General features: G+C 43.0%; 2 protein-coding genes across 11 annotated transcripts in view; one reads left to right on the top strand and one right to left on the bottom strand.

Annotated features, from left to right (window-relative positions):
* The window catches only part of MCPH1 (microcephalin 1), a 154,725-nt gene that overhangs the window by 30,218 nt on the left and 105,085 nt on the right, over positions 1-19,422 (bottom strand). The window lies entirely within an intron of this gene.
* The window catches only part of ANGPT2 (angiopoietin 2), a 48,052-nt gene that overhangs the window by 11,223 nt on the left and 17,407 nt on the right, over positions 1-19,422 (top strand). For 2 of the 3 annotated variants that reach the window (XM_085898476.1, XM_085898468.1), the window contains exons 2-4: positions 12,486-12,641; positions 16,710-16,831; positions 17,854-18,077. In XM_085898476.1, coding sequence (XP_085754602.1) covers positions 12,486-12,641; positions 16,710-16,831; positions 17,854-18,077 — 502 coding nt within the window. The remainder of the gene's footprint in view (positions 1-12,485; positions 12,642-16,709; positions 16,832-17,853; positions 18,078-19,422) is intronic. The other variant, XM_085898484.1, reaches the window with a different exon arrangement.

Here is a 19,422-nt window from a genome sequence, read left to right as displayed (position 1 = left end):
GTGACGTCACAAACACGGACCAGGGGAAAAGTACAATCCTTTTTGAGCACCCTGATTTCTGGTGAACTTTCTGGAAGTTATCCGTAGATTATTTTCCTCCATGTTTGACTCATAGCAATGAAATCCAGCCGTTACGTCGCTTCTCATGAGTTTAACAAATTGTGTCAAAATGGAACCACTCCTCCCCACCCCCCTCACCCTCCCCTCTTCCCAACCCAACAACTTCGAAATTCATTCAAATTCTGTCAAGGAATGCACCGATTGTTACTGCAGTTTCCATTGGACGGCTGTGCTATTCCTGCGATGAATATTTCTAATGCGTAACAAGTGGGATCATGTCTAAACATTAAGACGGTCTACGTTAACTGCCATGTTCTAAAGTGAATGCACCGCTAATGAGGACGGTTCACTAGCTTGTAAAGCTTGGGGTATGACATTTCGATCACTGAATGCTCTTCGTCTGGGACTGTGTAGGTATCTCATGCCAGGTGTTAACCAATGATAAAAATGGCCTTGGGTCTCACCATCTACATATCGCAGTCACGTGACTCACATTCTCCCACACCAGCCCCACATCCACTATTCAGGAGGTTTGTATATCTGCATGCCTGGTGTTGGCTTCATGGTGAGGGTGGCGGGCTTGGGATCCTCCGGTCCTGAGTTCAAATCCCGCGCGGCCGTTGCATTAGTACCAGGTGGGGTTGACTCAGCCTGTCATCCTTCCGAGGTCGGCAAAATGAGCACCAGCTTGCTGGGATGATTGAACCATTCAAGTATCCTGCATCGGAGTGGCGACCCGTCCAGGATTGTGCCCAACAGCCCAGGAGACTGCCTTGGCAGCACCAACGCTCTGTCCAGAGTATGGTCCCAATGGATGGATTAGATGGATGTATATCTGCGTAGTTCCACATTAAGGTATCTTCAAGAGCCTTGCCTTTCAAGCAGCTACACGAGTTGGTGATGCCTTCAGTTTTGAATTAGTACCTTCCCACCAACAACATGCGTTTTGTGAACGAACAAGAAGTGTCATTAAATGAATCACATCTCTCCTTCTTTCCTCATCGACTGTGAGGAAATGACGCAAACTACCACGGACTACAGTAGACATGAACATGTGAAAAGATGAACTGAACAAACCAAAGGACATTCGCCCGAGTCGTGTTGGATTTGGCTCTGTCCATTCAGCTGCGTTCGGTTTCACTCGGCAGGGTTTCCTTCAGGCTTTTTCCAAGATAAAATCTTGCATTTCCAAGAATTGGTCTATTATTGTTTTGCTTTTGCTGGACATTTGTCCAATGTGCTTCATGAACAAGCTCCACACTCAAGAGTAGAGAATTTTACTCGACCTCGTATCCAAGTGGTACTTTGCCACATCCGTTCGCATTTCCTCCAAGTTACCTCGAAGTCAAAAAAACGTGAACATCATTGACTTCAAATCTACTCTGCTTAAGGTAAATATCCATTCCGATGGAATTGTCTGTTGAACAAATGTATTTGGATTGATGGGAGTTTGTTGCATCGCCTATTCCTATCACCTTTCCATATTCTCATGAATCACGATTGAAGATCCATTTCCATTGACAGTCGCCCTTTTGTCTCTCTTCCTCCCAACACTGCCCCCACCCCCGAGTTTCCTGGCCCGAAAAACAACCAATGGCAGATTTTCCAACAACTTTAACAGTGTGGATCGAAGTAACCTTGGTACAACATGAAAATTTCACCTCTGGACTTGCTTTTCTGTTTGTGCATGTCTTCACCTCTTCTGGTCACGTGCTAAACATGTGCACGGAAGTTTTTGATGGTTTGGGATTCTTTAATCCAGAAGTAGAGGATCATGGAAGAACTGAACGAGAGAGGGGAAAAGGCCAAAAGACCAAGAAAGTGACAGAGAGGTGGTCTCCGAAATTGAAAACTGGTGGCAGTAAGAACTACAGGGAAGAGCACAAGATGGCAGAGTTGGGAAGTCGATTCCACAAACGGGCGAAAAAGGATGAAGGGTGGAAGGTAGCCTCGACTTAGGGAGGTGAGCGAGATGGGGATCAGTAGAAGAACGTGGAAGGTCTGAAGGAGCAAGGAATATTTAGAAACAAAGAAGCAGGTGGATAAAAAAAAGACTGCAAGGTCATCAAACTCCCTACAGAGAGTGAGAGGCTGACCCGAAGACTTGACGTCCTGCTGACAGATGCCAGTGACTCAGAGGGACATAGATTCCACTGTCTTGGGGGAAGCTGGGGGGAGGGGAGGGGGCAGCGAGATTGGAAGCAGGAGCACCTGCCCCAAGTGGAGAGCCATATACCAGGCAGATTAATTTTTTTGTTAAAGCCATACTCCAGGTACAAAGCGATTACTTTCCAGTTCAGCTGGAGTTGTGTGGAAGATAATTTTATGCTAAAGTGCTCAATCTTTCCATTAACAACAACAACAACAACAAAATCCCAAGTCTCGTAAAACAACATCAAGGGCCAACTTTACTTTTTACCAGTATAATCAATCAATCACTTATTGTGGACTCGTTTTTCCCACCTTACTGAAAAGTAACCAGATTAGTAAAGGCCAGCAATGACGTCAGCATTTGTTCGCCAAACAAAGCACGATTTAGTTTTCCAACAATGATTTAAGGTTCATTGCGTAGCTTATGTAAAGACTCCACCGGACTACAATGTTCCCAAATTGCACATAAGAGAAAGGAATGTACCATAGTGAGGTCGGCATCGGTCCTGCAGTGACACGGGGTGGACCTTGTACAGAAATCAAGTGCAAAACAAAAACGTTGGGAGACAACAACAACGTACATCTATGTGAATGACAATGACATATGTAGACAATGGACGAGTCAACACATAATATGGGATTCCAAACTAGGATCTCAGCATCATGAGCCGTGTGCGGAGACGGGTACAGTAAAAAGGCTGGTCCTTTTCGGGGGATGTTTTCAGATAATCACAGTTGGATAAATTCTCAACAACTTTCAAATTGTTTTATATTATACTCAAAGGAAATTGATGAAATTCCAAGGTGACATCGCAGTGGCCCATTAAATGACATCCACACTGCTGTGGTAGTGAACTTCAACACTTGTGTCTCAAGTGCAAATTACAGACATCGTTTCACAGAATGAAGAACCTTCCCAATCTTGAAAGTGTCCTTTGCGGACATGATGTATATCCGAAGTGCATTACGGCGTGCCTAACAGTTTGTGCCAAATTGAAATGCCTGAGAGCGCGATCCACAGCACGGACTTCGGCCAAGCTCAGGATGGCCGGCGATACGAGATTGGCGCACTAATCGGGAGCAAAGGAATTCACGTCCTGAGAATGTGGTGGCAGACATGGCTATAACGGTTTCATCAGCAACACCGATGAAGCACCCACTCCAGATAAATTATTCCTGCCATCGGTCTCTCGTGACTACGAGTCAATGAGCGAGCGAAGAAACAAGAGGTTCTGTTATGGAAATAACGCGTCACGGAACAGAAGGTATGTACGGTTACAAACCGATGGCCTTTCCAAACGACAGGGAGACGGCTCGACGAAGAATACAGCATGATGATGGAAGATCGCTCATACATTTAGTACTACAAAAATCCCAAAATGGGCACTGTAAGCAATTTTACATAAAACAATGAGGAATCAATTAAAAAAAAACAAAAAAACAAGAATCAATTTCATGTCTCTCCCCCATGCTTGTCTGTGCAGGTAATAAAAGATTACAACACCAGACATACCTGTTACAATTAGTGCAAAACCCACGATGAACTCCATTTTGTACAAATGCTTTTATTGTGTTACAACATCAAGATCGAGCCGATAAAATTAATCTGATTATAAATTGTTTGGATCATGTCCCATCTCAGATTCTCCAACTCAGATTCTCCAAGGACACTTTTGACCAAAACACGAACAGCCGTTGGCATCTTTGTTTGTATAGAACATTAAAAAAAAATTGCAAGTGTGTCTGAAGGAAGCAGTTCAGTTTGGAATTTTAATATGAAATAGACAAAGCCTAGAAACTAATGAAACCCATTAGAATTACCCTTTAGAACCATTCAGAACTACCCATTAGAGTTCAACACGGTTAAGTTAGAGACGTTATTCTTCTCCATTTTTGAAGGACGGTGGACGGATGGATGGAAGGATGGGAATACGCAAATATTGAAGCATCGCTTAAAAATACAAATGGTCTTCTTCTATCTCATACACTTACCCGTCAAAAGTCGGTCATGAATTTTGATTAACGCACACTACCCAGCGTGGTCGGCAAGAATCTGACGTTCAAATGGGAGGTTAACGCTCAAGACGTCAGCTTCTTCTAGCTTCACACGACGGTTACAATACCGCAATTTGAACCATTGTTCTACCAGATAGGCACAAGCCTTCATGAGCAACATCAGGTCTTCATAAAAAACTACTGTACAATTTGAATTTTATCTCTCTACCTCTCTCTCCCTCGAACTCCCCTTCCCCCTTTCCCCCGATTTACAATCCACATACGGTATTGTCATCGCGCTCCATCCGTCCGACCGTCTCCTTTTTGACTTCTCCCGCCAAACCGCTGAGCCGATCCAGAAGAAATTTTGCAGCAACATTCCTCTCCTGACTGCCAACAGTAATTGCACAGCTCGTTCCGATCACATGACTTGAAGAATGTCAAAATGGCCGATATAGTAAATTTATTCAAAAATCCCCTTCTTCAGACCCACCAGTCAGAATGCTACCAAATCTGGGTCACAACATCAGGCCAAGGCAGGGATGTTAAACTGTGAAGATCATGACAATCACGTGACCGGAAAGTGTGTCAAAATAGCTGATTTAGTCAATTTTGGGGGGAAAAAAAATCGCATAAATTCCTTCAAAAATCTTCTTCTCCAGATCCACCAATCAAAATGCTACCAAATTTGGATTGCAACATTAGGGTTAGGGTGCGGCTATGTGTGGCTGCAAAAGTATTGTTGTGATCCATTGAAAGTACACAAGAAGAAGGTGGAGAGTAAGTACTACAATTTAATTATCATTATCAAAATAATGCTTAAAAGTACCATTGTAAAGTAAATGATTTCACCCTGTTAAAGACTATAAAGGTACATGTTTAATCTTCTACAAATGTGATACATGCAAGTAATAGAAAAGTGAATTCTTGACATGGCTTCCACTTCAAAAGCACACCTATTGATTTTATTCTACATCTTTCATCGAACATGTTTTTTTTTTTAAATAGTGGGCCTTTATAAAAATCGTTTAAAAATAGAAGGGAGTGACAACAACTCTTGAATTTTCCACCACAGTTTGCCTATGTATGTGTCTTTAAGTGACAAAAATTTAAAAGAGCTGTGTAACTGTCAACATGGTGAACACTTGGGGTAAATTTCAGTGTCGTTGAGTCTGGAGCAAAGTTCAGACACTTATAGCACCCAAGATTTTGCTCCAAAAGGTTTGTTTTCTTGTGTAAATGATCCAGTCACTGGATTATGTAAATTGGGCAAGAAAATTCTTCATGATGAATAAACTGACTGTTGGCAGCAATTTGAAAACTCAAATTTTTTTGACTGCATGTTACAAATCACTACTTTTGAGAGTACTTATCTTAAAAAGTATTTTAAGTAGAACATTTGTGATGTCAGATTCTGAAAGCCTCACTAATAGTCACCATTTGTGTGAATTTTCAGAAATCTGTAAAACTCTGGAATTTATATCCCTCCAAAAATGCTTCAGATACAAATCTGCAACTCGCGACTGCCAGGATTGAAACACCCCTCGGGTGTTTGTAGGGCCATATCTCAAACACTACTTGGAATTTTGAGATATAACTTGGCAAACCTTCCTCATATATGTTAAGGTAGCTTTGAGAATTTTTTCAGGAAAATCTGAGGGGGTCACCGCAGAATTTCATTTTTTTTGGCTAATTTGACACGAAATGACCCCATGTTTAACAGCAATTTTGAATGAATAAACTTCAGGTATTCCGTGAACATATTTGGCTTTTAGGAGAGAAACTCGTAATATTGTACCTGGTTTTTTTTTTTTTTTTTTTTTTTTTTGTATACCTTGGTCGAGGCTCGTATGAGAGCTAACACACAACTCACAGCAAGGAGGCATGAGACAAGAGGGGTGGGAGTGGAAGGGACAAAACATTGGGGAACAGACACAGGTGAACTGTGGAAGGGAGAGGGATGGGGATGGGACGGGGAACATGGCGAGGAGAAGATGGACATTACAGGGACTTTCAGGAAGGAAAGCAGGAGAATTGAAGGAAGTGGGCTTGGGTGGATTATCGGGGGTAGAAAAGATCGAGGATTTGGATGGGGGAAGATAAGAGGTGGTGGTGAACAGCTGTTTTGAAAGCCTGGAGGGAAGAATGGGAAAGAATAGAGTGAGGAAGTTTATTCCAAAGGCGGGAAAAAAGAGGAATGAAAGAGTGAAGATGAGCAGTGATTCGTGATTTTGGTAGTTTTACCAGAAGGGGGTTGTTGGCGGACCTTGAGCGCCCTGTGGAAAAGTGGTTGGGACAAATCGCAGAGAGAGCAGGGGGGGCAAGGCTGGAGAGGAGTCGGTAGAAGACAGAAAGACCACCGACCAACCTGCGGTGATTGAGTGAGAGGCCCAAAGACTCAGCTTCATTGCGGGAGATGCCAATGATCTTAAAAGCCCTGGTTTCGACAGCGTGAAGTCGAGAAAGGTGGGAGGCAGGAGCACCAGCCCAGAGGGGAGAGCAGTACTCCATCAGGCTACGGACAAAAGCTTTGTAAGTAGTCAGGAGCTCAAGAGGGCCGAGGAAGGACTTTGCACGACGGAGGATTCCCAGTCGGCGACTGGCTTTTGGAGGCAAGGTTGGAAATGTGACTTTCCCAGGAAAGGTCATGGCAGATAGTGAGACCCAGAAGCTTGAAAGAAAAGACTTCTTCCAGAGGATTGTTGAGAAAGTGGATGGGGGGTTTTGTAAACGGTCCTTTCGAAGAGACATAGTGAGAGTGTGAGATTTGTGTGGATTGAAAGACATGTTCCACGTGTTGGACCAGTTTGTGATTTTATCCAGATCTGCAGTGAGCGAAGAAGCTGCTGCTTGCCGGTCTGAGGGATGACAGATGGTACGGCAGAGGGTGGAGTCATCGGCAAAGAGAAATAGAGGATTTTCCAGAGAGTCCGAGAGATCATTGATGAAAACCAGAAAAAGAACAGGGCCCAGAACGCTACCTTGAGGAACTCCAGCCTGCACAGGAAGAGGGGATGAAAGAACTCCATTTAGGGCCACACGTTGACTGCGACAGGAGAGGAAGTCTGCGAGCCATGAGTGGAGATGGCCTTGAATACCATGGGAAGAGAGTTTGGTGAGTAGGGCAGGGTGCCAGACTGTGTCAAAAGCACGTGATATGTCCAGGGATACGGCTCGGATTTCCTGTCTGGCATTGAGGACCTCCATCCATTGATGGGAGAGCAGTAGCAGCATATCCAGGGTAGAGTGACCTGGTCTGAAACCAAATTGATGATTGGAAATCAAGCCATTGGAGAAGAGGAAGGATTTCATGTCTGAAGCAATGATGGATTCCATAACCTTGCTGATGATTGGGAGAAGGCTGATTGGTCTGTAGTTACAGGGATCTGTTTTTGCACCTTTTTTATGCAGGGCAGTGATGTTAGCAGATTTCCAAGCAGATGGCAGATGACCTTGGGAAAATGAGAGTGTGAATAGAACAGATAGAGCGTGAGCACGAGTATAAGAGCAGGCTTTCAGGACACGTGTGTTGATGCCGTCTGGACCGTGCTGCAGAATCTGACTCGAGGTTTGAAAGCAAGCTCTCCACCTTGTCAGGAGAAAAGGATACAGAGTCCAGGGACAGTTGGGTGCGACTGCAAAGTGGGTAGAGATAGTGATGGGTTTAGACACAAGATTTAGCTGCAAACACCGAGTTTAGACATTCAGCTTTATCACGTGTGGAATCAGCAGTGCGGCCATTTGAGGTAAGGGAGGGGATGGAGGGGGAACATACACCAGAAACAGATTTGATTAAACGCCACCAGGATTTTGAGGAGGGAGAGAGGTTTGAGAGTTCAGACTTGAGATGAGAAAGATGTTGTTTTCTGGCTCTCCTGAGGGTAGATACACACGTGTTCCGAGCTTTGTGGAAAGAACTGAGATTGCCCTCAGTTGGGTTTGCTTTCCATGAGGCAAAGGCAAGTTGTTTCAGGACAACTGCCTCGCCACAAGCTTCAGTAAACCAAGGGCGGGAGGAAGGGTAAGACAACTGAACACGAGAGGGGATAAATCTGTGCATGAGGGAGAGCAAGTTTCTTTGAAAGAATTCCCAGGATGAGTTGATGTTTGAGAAAGTAGTGATAGGAGACCAGTCTGTAAGTTTGATGGCTGCTCGAGACCCTGCCAGTCGGCTTGAGTGAAATGCCAGACTCGACGGCGGTGAGGTGGTTCTCTGATAATAGCCAGAGAGATGTCCACTTTAACAAGGACGTGGTCAGAAGAACCAATTGGAGCGAAGGAAGAGCAGCAGATATTGTCAGGGAAATTTGTCAAAATCAGATCCAGAAGAGATAGAGTACCATTGGTTGAGATCCGGGTCGGGAAGTTGGACCGATTGAGTCAGTCCCAATGAGTCACAGAAAGCTTTTGCTGATATCCCATGGCAGGTGAGAGAGGTACCCACACCTAGCCAACTGGCGTGATGACAATTGAAGTCGCCACATAAGAGGAAGAGAGAGTTTGGATGAGAAGATAGAAGATGGTCCATGTTTTCGGAGAGTGAGGTGTAGATGGAGTCATCACTGTTCGGTGGACGGTACAGTACACATATAAACATGAGGTGGGAGTGGAGGGGAAGCCGAAGCCAGAGGTATTCCTGGGGGTGTGGGGGAGTGAGAGCAGTGCAGGGAGAGTGAGGAATAGAGTCTTTGATGAAGAGAGCAACACCTCCACCAGGACGAGGCTCAGGTCTGTCATACCGTAAGAGGGAGTAACCAGGGAGTGATACTTGGGAGTCAGACACGACTTGGGAGAGGAAAGTTTCTGTTAGGAAGATGGTGTCTGGTTTGTCAGTGGCAACCTGTATGGAAAGATCTGAAAGGTTTGTGCCAAGGCCCCGGATATTTGAGGTCCACACTTTTAATGAAGAGGTAGGGGAGGAGGCTTTGGGTGCAGGAGGTGGAGGGGCGGGGGAGGGTAGGACGAGGGACGAGGGGGAGGTAAGGAGGGTTGCTGAAGGAGTGTGGGGTATTGCAGAATAGCGAGGGGAGGGGGCCGAATGAGGAGGAGAAAAGGCTCTGTGGTGCTGGGAGAGAGGGGGGACAAGAGACAAGGAAGATGGCAGTTGAGGATTTGAGGAGGTGGAGTGAAGAGATGGAGGTGAGAGGGCAGTGGAGGGAGGCAGGTTGGTGGATGAGAGGGGGGCAACTTAGAGAAGGAAGAGTGAGGGGGATTAAAGGTGGGAGAAAGGTGAGGGGGGAATTTTTGAAAGAGGTGAGAGGGAGGCTTGGAGGGAGAAGAGTGGGATGGTTGCTTTGAGAGTGAGAGTGAGGGGTGAGGGGGGTGAGTTGGCACTGAAGTTGGAAAAAAAGAATGGTTGATGGAAAGCGAGCATCCATGGCAAACTGTGGTTTTTAAAAGTTTTAGGTCAGAGATGCGATTTAACACAATTCTTGATGGATGCAATGAAGGCGAATTCAGAGCATGGAGAGAAGAAGCGCTGTAATAGTTGGATTTTTTAGGCAAGGAATGAAGGAGAGGTCGAAATGAGAGCAGTCTGTTAAAATAGCAGAAGAGAAGTGCATTGTGAAACAGTAAAGAGTACCACATGTGTGAGAGAGGAAGATGAAGCATTATAAGATCGTTTTTGTTGTTAATATTAATGTATGAGAGAGTTCAACAGGTTGGCCACGAAACCCGGCCCGACACAGTTTGGATCGGCTTTGTTCGATGATAAAGCTTTTCCACAAACTGTTCTAAATCACAATAAAATGCCCAATTTTCTCCAGACTTTCTGCCTAAAAGTCTGGAGGGGAACAAGCAACTGCTCAAAGAGCCACAAACCTCCAAGAGCATAAAATTAGTGCAACGTTGTCTCATGAAAAGATCACCTTTTTTCTGGGGGGGGGGGAGAGCATTATTTTTTCTTAACTAGCAAATACCATCCGTTGCTTCACTGACAGGAATACTAAGAGGAGGGGAGAAAAAGAGGGGGAGCGGGAGAAGAGGGGGTGAGGAGTTGGAGGGGAAAAGTGAGAGGAGGGTGGGGGAGGGGGTTGAGGAGGGAGGAAGAGTGAGGAGAGTGGGGGAAGGGAAGGCAGATGTGTGCTGGAGCATTAATTACAATTCATACTATCTCATCAAAATTATTCTGCACAGAATAACAGTGAAGATGGAAACAAAATAATGTCTCAAATGCATTTTCTACCGGTTATACTATAAATACCACCTGTAGACAAACACCACCAGGACATATCTGAAGATAAATCCCATCCAAAAACGAACATCGCCAAGACATGTCCAGAGATAAACACCGTCCGGAGATAAACACCACCAGGACACGTCTAGAGACTAACACCTCCTGGACATGTCCAGAGACAAACACGGCCCAGATAGGTCTGAAGACGAACAAACACGGCCCGGACAGGACTGGAGACAAAGAGAGTCCAGAGAAAACATCACCTGGACACGTCCGGAGACAAGCTCTGTCTACAGAGAGAGAGACAGAGAGAGAGAGAGAGAGAGAGAGAGAGAGAGAGAGAGAGAGAGAGAGAGAGAGAGAGAGAGAGAGAGAGAGAGAGAGAGAGAGAGACAGACAGACAGAGAGAGAGAGAGAGAGAGAGAGAGAGAGAGAGAGAGAGAGAGAGAGAGAGAGAGAGAGAGAGAGAGAGAGAGAGAGAGAGAGAGAGAGAGAGAGAGAGAGAGAGAGAGAGAGAGAGAGAGAGAGAGAGAGAGAGAGAGAGAGAGAGAGAGAGAGAGAGAGAGAGAGAGAGAGAGAGAGAGAGAGAGAGAGAGAGAGAGAGACAGTGAGAGAGAGAGAGACAGAGAGAGAGAGAGAGAGTGTGAGAGAGAGAGTGTTAGAGAGAGAGAGAGTGTGGGAGAGAGTGAGAGAGAGAGTGAGAGAGAGAGAGAGAGAGAGAGAGAGTGAGAGAGAGTGTGAGAGAGTGTGAGAGAGTGTGAGAGAGTGTGAGAGAGTGTGAGAGAGTGTGAGAGAGTGTGAGAGAGTGTGAGAGAGTGTGAGAGAGAGGGAGAGAGTGAGAGAGAGAGAGAGAGAGAGAGAGAGAGAGAGAGAGAGAGAGAGAGAGAGAGAGAGAGAGAGAGAGAGAGAGAGAGAGAGAGAGAGAGAGAGAGAGAGAGAGAGAGAGAGAGAGAGAGAGAGAGAGAGAGAGAGAGAGAGAGAGAGAGAGAGAGAGAGAGAGAGAGAGAGAGAGAGAGAGAGAGAGAGAGAGAGAGAGAGAGAGAGAGAGAATGTTCCTAATTTGGGTTTTTTTTGTTCGCTATTTGGATGTCCAGATAAAAGAGGTTCAACTATATCAACAATTCAGATTTGTGTCCAACGAAGCATCAGATAAACTATTTATGTCAAGGTATAACATGCACCATGATGTTGCACACTCATAACATGCACTCAGGTCACAAGCATGTTGAAGACACCAGCAAAAAGCAAATCAATCCAGAGAACCTTCAACCAAAATGCACAGCAACCCCATTAACAAAAAACATGGCGGCACCACAGCGACAGTGCACTATGGCCTGTCATGCCAACCACTTGCTTTTTCTGTTTCAAGAAAAATGTTTAAAGTGTTATGCGAGACAAGTCCAATTCAGTGTGCAGGAGAAGGATCTTGAAAGCTTACTCATGGTGAGATGTGATTACTGCCCAATAACTAAAAGTAATCTGGGACCACCAGGATGTTTTACATGTTTTGAAGAAAATTGAACACCAGGCTGAATCACACTGCTGTCTCTCTCCTTACCAACCTTTGCCTCCCCCCCTCACCCCCACCTCAGTTTTGACTTGTTATTCCAGAATCCCACACCTAGTCTCCCTCCCCCAAGTCAGGTTAAATGCTCACCTGCATTCATTCCTTCATCCCTCTACTCTGTCTGTGGAACCGACTCCCTGTGTTGTCAACCCGTGCCCCTCCAGTTGTTTAGGAGTGCTGCTCATCGGCACATTGTGTCATAGGGGTGCTGCCCAAACCCACCCCTGCTCTGTTTTCCTCTCATTGATACCTTCTCTCCTCCCCTCCTTCCTTTCTTTAACTCCTGTAAAATGTCTTTGTCTCCATGTACCAGTCAGTGAATTTGCTGCCTTCTGTCGTTTAGCATAACCTAAGTGTCAAGATTCTGTATTTTTAAAAGTTAATCATGAGAGAAACTGCAGAATATCACAAACTGAATGGCGCGATGGCAAGTCGTTTGGGCCCGAAGTGTGAAACATTGATTTTGATCAATTTTAGATTCTGTTTGAAAGATCCCTCTGTTGCCAATTTTGAGCCTCTCTCAATGCCTTACAGCTTGAAGGCTCCATACTGAGAAGCAACCTGTGGGAGCACAAGCGGCCCACGTTACAAAACCACATAAACCACAGTGATGTGATGTTGCGGCTCGGAGTGGCACTTTTCAGACATGCGACCGAGCACGCTGGAAAGCTGGCAGATGTAGAGGCACAGGTGAGTTAGCAAATGGATGAGTGTACCATTGAACACCACGGTGCCATTACAATCCCTTCTGAATTAAAAAAAAATATGAAGACCATGTGACACGCTTAAAGAGGATAGCAATGGTCATGATCCATGTACCATGCGTCATGACCGAGGGACAGCATGGGTTAAACAAACAAATATAACAATCAACATATATCCTGAAGAAGAAACGGTGGAGCGGGCCTGTTCCAGAGAACTATCCTGGGCTAAATAAAAACAACAAGAAAAAGAGCAATCAGAGATTCCAAACCCTCACAAGGACTTCTTTTGAGTGGTATATTTTTATAGGTTTTAGGGTAAATCTAATATGGATGCCAAACCATGTGACAAATGGCATCATATGTGTGAACCTTTTGTTCCTCTTGGACAGGCGGTTATACATGTAAAGTTTCGCCTCAATCTGTTCAGCCACTTCAGAGAAGATTTTTGAAGGTTTTATTTGAAAAAAATATATGGCTGCCGAATCACGTGACTAATGATGTCATGAATATTTTTTCTGTGGACCATTTTATCCTGAGATGACCCTCAAAAATTTTCATACTGATTGGATGTGGCGTTCTACATATGCAGTGATGACATAATGAGGGCACCTATGATGTGATAAAAATCACACTCATTCCCCATGAGGAGTACTTGCTTTGTGCCAAGTTTCAATTTTTTTGTTGGTGTGGGTTCAGAGATACAGAGGTCCAAAGTTTTTCTGTTTTTCCAATATGGCTGCCACACCACGTGACCTATGACGTCATACATATCACTAAAACATTCTACATGAGTAGTTGCACCAATGGTGAAAATTTCGTCTCAATCCGACAAGCGGTTGCAGAGAAAAACACGAAAGTTCTGTGCGGACAAACAAACAGACAGATAGACAGAGAGACAGACAAACAGACAGACAAACAAACAAGATGTGCAGAGCACAATACTTGAAAAATCCATAAAACAAATTTGACCTCAAAAATAATTGGCTGGTTGAATTCAATGACCTGAAATATAAATCCTCTTCAAATTTCAAGTCAATCTGATGAAAATTGAGAATTTTAGAAAAACCACCGTAGTTGTTGACCTTTGGCTGATGTTGACCTTTTTGGCCTATGTTGACCTTTTGGCCTATGTTGACATTTTGACCGAAAAAAAAAGAAAAGGCTTTTTCCTTATGACAAACTCGATCATGTTGTGAAGTTTCGTGAAAATCGGTTTAAAATTGTGACCTGTAGGCGACAAACAGAGAGAAAAACAGACAAAGACAGACAGATAAACAGAGACTGAGAATAACAAAATTGACTGACCAAAATACTTGAAAAATATTCGATTTTGTAAGTAACAAATGGACCAAATGTAATACCCTCTACGAATCCTTCGGTGAGGGTAACAACACCTGTGGTTATTGAAAAAGAACCATGGGCAGTGTTGTGCTTATTATTCCTCCAGTTGAATGAACAACTTGAAAAATGAGGGGAAAATACCTGCCTGGTAACCAGTTGAAAAGGTGTGCAAAAAAGGTGCTTTTCATCTTTTGTGTTGAGAATTTACCATTCATAAAAAAAATAATTGGCGAACCAATTTACCATGCTTTAAAAAAGCAAAGTTACACTGACTCACCAATTTACCATTCTTTAAAAAGGTAAAATGTTCACTTTGACTCAATAAATCACCATCCTTTAAAAAAAAAAATTGGCAAACCAATTTACCATGCATTAAAAGACAAGCAAAGTTACACTTTGGCATGCCAATTTATCATTCTTTAAAAAGGCAGAAGGTACACTTTGACACACCAATTTACCCTGCTTAGAAAAAGCAAAAGTTACACTTTAAGTCACAAATTTACCATGCTTCAAAAAAAAGGAAAAGTTCAACGTTAGCTCATCAATTTTTCATGCCTTTAGAAAAGAAAAAGTTACACTTTGGCCCAATTTACCATTCTTTAAAAAAGCAAAATTACACTTTGACTTGGCAGTTTGCCATTCTATAAAAAAGATGAAGTCACTGTTTGGCTCGTCAACTTACTGTTGTTTTAAAAAAGCAAAAGTTAAAATTAGCTTGTCAATTTTTCATGCTTTTACAAAAGCAGAAGTTACACTTTGGCTTCCCAATTTACCATTCTTTACAACAGCAAAATTACACTGTGGCTTGGCTGTTTACCATTCTATAAAAAAGATGAAGTCATATCATTGTTTGGCTCGCCAACTTACCATTCTTTAAAAAAGCAAAAGTTAAAATTAGCTCGTCAATTTTTCATGCCTTTACAAAAGCAGAAGTTACACTTTAATATGTTAATTTACCATTCTTGATAAAAAGCAAAAGTTACCCTTTGCCTCACCAATTTACCGTTCTTTTAAAAAGTTAAAGTTTACACTTTGGGTCACCAATTTGCCCTGCTATAAAAAAGGAAAAGTTACACTTTGACTCAACCAATTTACCATTATTTAAAACAGCAAAATTATACTTTGGCATGTTAATTTACCATGCTTCAAAAATGCAAAAGTTAAACTTTATATCATCAATTTTTCATGCCCTTAAAAAAGCAAAAGTTACACTTTGGCATGTTCATTTACCATTCTTGCTTAAAAGCAAAAGTTACCCTTAGCCTCACCAATTTATCATTCTTTAAAAAAAAGTAAAGTTACACTTTGTCATGCCAATTTACTATTCTATTAAAAAGAAAGTGAAATTTTACACTGTGTCACCAATTTACTCTGCCTTAAAAATTTGCCCTACTTTAAAAAAACAGAAAAGTTACACTTTGACTCAACTAATTTAGTATTCTTTAAAAAAGGAAAAGTTATACTTTGACTCAACCAATTTACCATTCTTTAAAAAAGAAAAAGTTAGTTTGGCTCACCAATTTACCACGCTTCAAAAATGAAAAAGTTTAACGGTTTATCGTCAATTTTTCATCCCTTGAAAAAAAGCAAAAGTTACCCTTTGGCTCACCAATTTATCATTCTTCAAAAAAAATGTAAAATGTAACTTTGGCTTGCCAATTTACTATTCTTTATAAAAACTAAAGTTACACTTTGACTAAACAGTTTACCATGCTTTTAAAAAGGCAAAGCTACATGTCAGTGAGCTATGCAAACAAACGGAAGAAAAGAGCAAGTTATTGGTGCAAAACAAACCGACCCATTCACCCTTTACAATGAAAACACACAAGCTGGCCAAGTGGACCCTGGGTGGCGTTTTGCGAAGCCCATGTGTTGCACAATAATAGTGGTGAAAGCCTCAAAATTAAACCCCTATTAATCAACAGCACTGTATAAACAAGTCCTGATAATCAAAGCACAGTTATAACAGTGGAGCGAAGCGGCGGAGAGACTTGTGGAGAATTCCCAGCTTGAAATCGAAACAGGTGTTGAAGTATGCACAACCGGTGGAATTTGGATCTTTAGTTGGGCAAGTTTGATCCTAAAAAGCAAGATGTCACGCAAAAGAAAAATATTTGTCCGAAGGTACTGCCATCGTTAAGTGATGCCAGATTTAGTGAACCATATGTTTCACAGGGGTTTTTTTCCCAGCACAGGCCTTTTCTGACCCTTGTCCGAAAATTGTAAATTTTATTTTACACACAGTGTGGAGACTGTCTTGGAGCTGATTGGTTTATGTCCTCCTGCTTACCACCCCCCCCCTTCCCACCCCCACTCCCACCTAAGTCCAATGATCCATTTGTGTGACTCCACTTTTATACCCATGAGCAGCCATTGGTGCAAGCTGTTCTATTTCATTTGAGTGCAAAGGGTTCAGGTTGAAATTGAAATAACAATAATAATAATAATAATAATAATAATAATAATAATAATAATAATAATAATATCCAATCCAGTCTCCAGCTAACATCCGAACATGGAAAATACCATCAGGGAAAATAGCTTCATATAAAAATAACCTCGAGATTTAAAACAACGTAGGAATTCATGGGAACAGTCCAGTGACAAAGAGCACTACAGTCTGCAGGACCGAGCACAACCCGCTCACAACGATCTTCCATTGAGACACTGTCATAAATAATCGTAAAATCCATGTTTGTCTGCACGAGTACAGTTTCTGAACCAGACGGTGAGCCTGGAAAAGGACCTAAGAGAACAGACAGAGTCAAGAAAGAAGCTCGAGAAACAGCTGCAGCATCAGATCAACTACATGGACCATCTGAAGGAAAGACATGGGTATGTCTGATCAGCACAACCACAGTGGTAATGTTGCACTAATGTGCTGTACTCAGATACGACAATCAAAAGTTTATACAAATGGATGCTCGGTGTAAAGAAACAAAACAGTGGTTATCTAGACAATTAAATAATGGGATGGACACTCTCTCACCGCAATCTCATTATAATAACAGGATGGGAATTCTCACCAGAATCCCATTTTCATCGTGAGATGGAAACTCTCTCACCAGAATCCCATTATAACAATGGGATTGAAACTCTCTCACCAGAATCCCATTTTAATAATGGGATGGGAACTCTCTCACCAGAATCCCATTTTAATAATGGGATGGGAACTCTCTCACCAGAATCCCATTTTAATAATGGGATGGGAACTCTCTCACCAGAATCCCATTTTAATAATGGGATGGGAACTCTCACCAGAATCCCATTATAACAATGGGATTGAAACTCTCTCACCAGAATCCCATTTTAATAATGGGATGGGAACTCTCACCAGAATCCCATTATAATAACGGGATATATATATATATATATATATATATATATATATATATATATATATATATATATATATATATATATCTCTCTCTCTCTTTCTCTCTTTCTCTCTCTCTCTCTCTCTCTATATCTCTCTCTCTCTCTCTCTCTCTCTCTCTCTCTCTCTCTCTCTCTCTCTCTCTCTCTCTCTCTCTCTCTCTCTCTCTCTCTCTCTCTCTCTCTCTCTCTCTCTCTCCAGAATTCCCTTGATAACAGTGGGATGGAAACTCTCTCACCACAATCCCTTTATAATAACGGGATGAAAAATCTCTCACCACAATCCCTTTACTTGATAATAACGGTATGGAAACTCTCTCTCACCACAATCCCATTATAATAGGGTGATAGGCATGGTCTCACTGCAATCGGGTTCATATAATGAGAATCTTTTTAGTCACTTTAATATTGTTTGTCGAGATCCAATTCCAAAATTAAGACCAATGCCTTCGGTATCAACGCAGCTTGTTCTGTGCACTCAGAGTGCTACGGCGGAGCCTCCATGACCTTGAATGGCAGCAGCACCGATGGGTCTCTGCCGCCCGATGGGACGAGAGAGGGCTCCGGCGAGTCCTCGTACAGCGAGGCAGAGTCATGGACGGACTACAGGGGCACCTCGCCATGTCCGCGACCAACGGGTCGGCCCTTCGGCGTCGACAGGTGCAGCTGCAGCGGGCCGTGCATGGACTACTGGCTGCTTCGCACGGTGCGTGACTGAGACTGGCACAGCAAATGATTTCACCTCGTTCACTTTTAGTATTCACACAAGGATACCTTGTACGACAAAATGCTTTTCATGGGTTGTGTTATATTTACCCCGCACATGTGAAACAAAAAGCAGGGTTAAGCAATCGGTTCACTTCTGTCTGTCCGGCTGTCAAAAAACGTCAGCTTTATTTCAATTGAATATTGTATTTTGATCACAAATTAGAACATGAATTGGATAACGAACCTGTAGTTTAGCAGTAGTTTGGTCCTGAATTTGTCCCAATCGCACAGGCACAGAGAGGAGTGAGATTTTTTTTTATATTTAAAGAGGAGTGAACTCTGACGAAGGGTTAACGCCGGAAACGTCAGCTTCTCCTTCCTTCCCACGGCGGTTAGCACACCTCAATCAACGTCCTGTTGATTTCATCTAGTTTCAGCACAGCAGAGACGATGGCAGACATCAGCGTACCGAACATAAATTGTACAAAACATGATGGACAATGGACAAACGTACATAGTATATACATATGCATATACAGTACATATACATGGGATTTAAACCTGGGTTCCCAATTTCATGCGCCATAGGTTCAGACGAGAGAGAACATGTCACAGGTGAACACGTGTAAATATACAAGTACACCGGTGTGTCAAAAGTCCTAATCCTCCAACTCTTATGTGAGCTTGTCTGAGGGTTGAGAAGGAGGTGGGGAATGTGGAAAGGGGGGGGGTGCAGGAAATAATTTGAGGTCAATTATTAACAACTTGATTTTGTGTAAAAATAAAAGTGAGATTACAATGGAGGGGTTTATGTAAGGGGGTGGGGGTACGTGGCATGGTTTGAGGCCCATGGTTTCCAAAATGGGTAATTGGTGATATCTTTAGCCAGGGTGCATCACATTACTCAATGGGATTACAGTTCTCAAGGAGTACCACCATCACCATGGTGACAACCAAAACATGCCTTCAAGTTATCATTAAACTCGTGCAAAGTTTTCCAGCATACGCCTCACCCAATGCACGCAGTTATTTGTAATTCCTTAAGAAAGCCAAGATGCCATTAGCTATCAAGCACAGGCTTTCCCAGCAATGTTGGATAGCTTATCCATCTCCGACGTGAAACAAGAGGCCAGATGTTTCTCCTTTAAACAAAGGGACATGAAGAGGCAATTGCAGCAGCAATATCGGACGCGTATTTCATCAAATTGGTCCCATTTTGAGGTTCTACACAGACAGTACTGCTCTGGACGTAACTCTACATTGTGTAATATCCACAGCAAATCGAACCAGGTACCAGCAGCTGAGAGTTCGTCAGCTGTTCACGAATATTGCTCCAGCAGGCT

The sequence above is a fragment of the Eptatretus burgeri genome, chromosome 1, assembly GCF_056783735.1.
Source record: "Eptatretus burgeri isolate ZD-2024b chromosome 1, Ebu_testis_v1, whole genome shotgun sequence".
In the NCBI taxonomy this organism is placed as follows: domain Eukaryota; kingdom Metazoa; phylum Chordata; class Myxini; order Myxiniformes; family Myxinidae; genus Eptatretus; species Eptatretus burgeri.
This window is presented reverse-complemented; position numbering and strand designations above follow the sequence as displayed.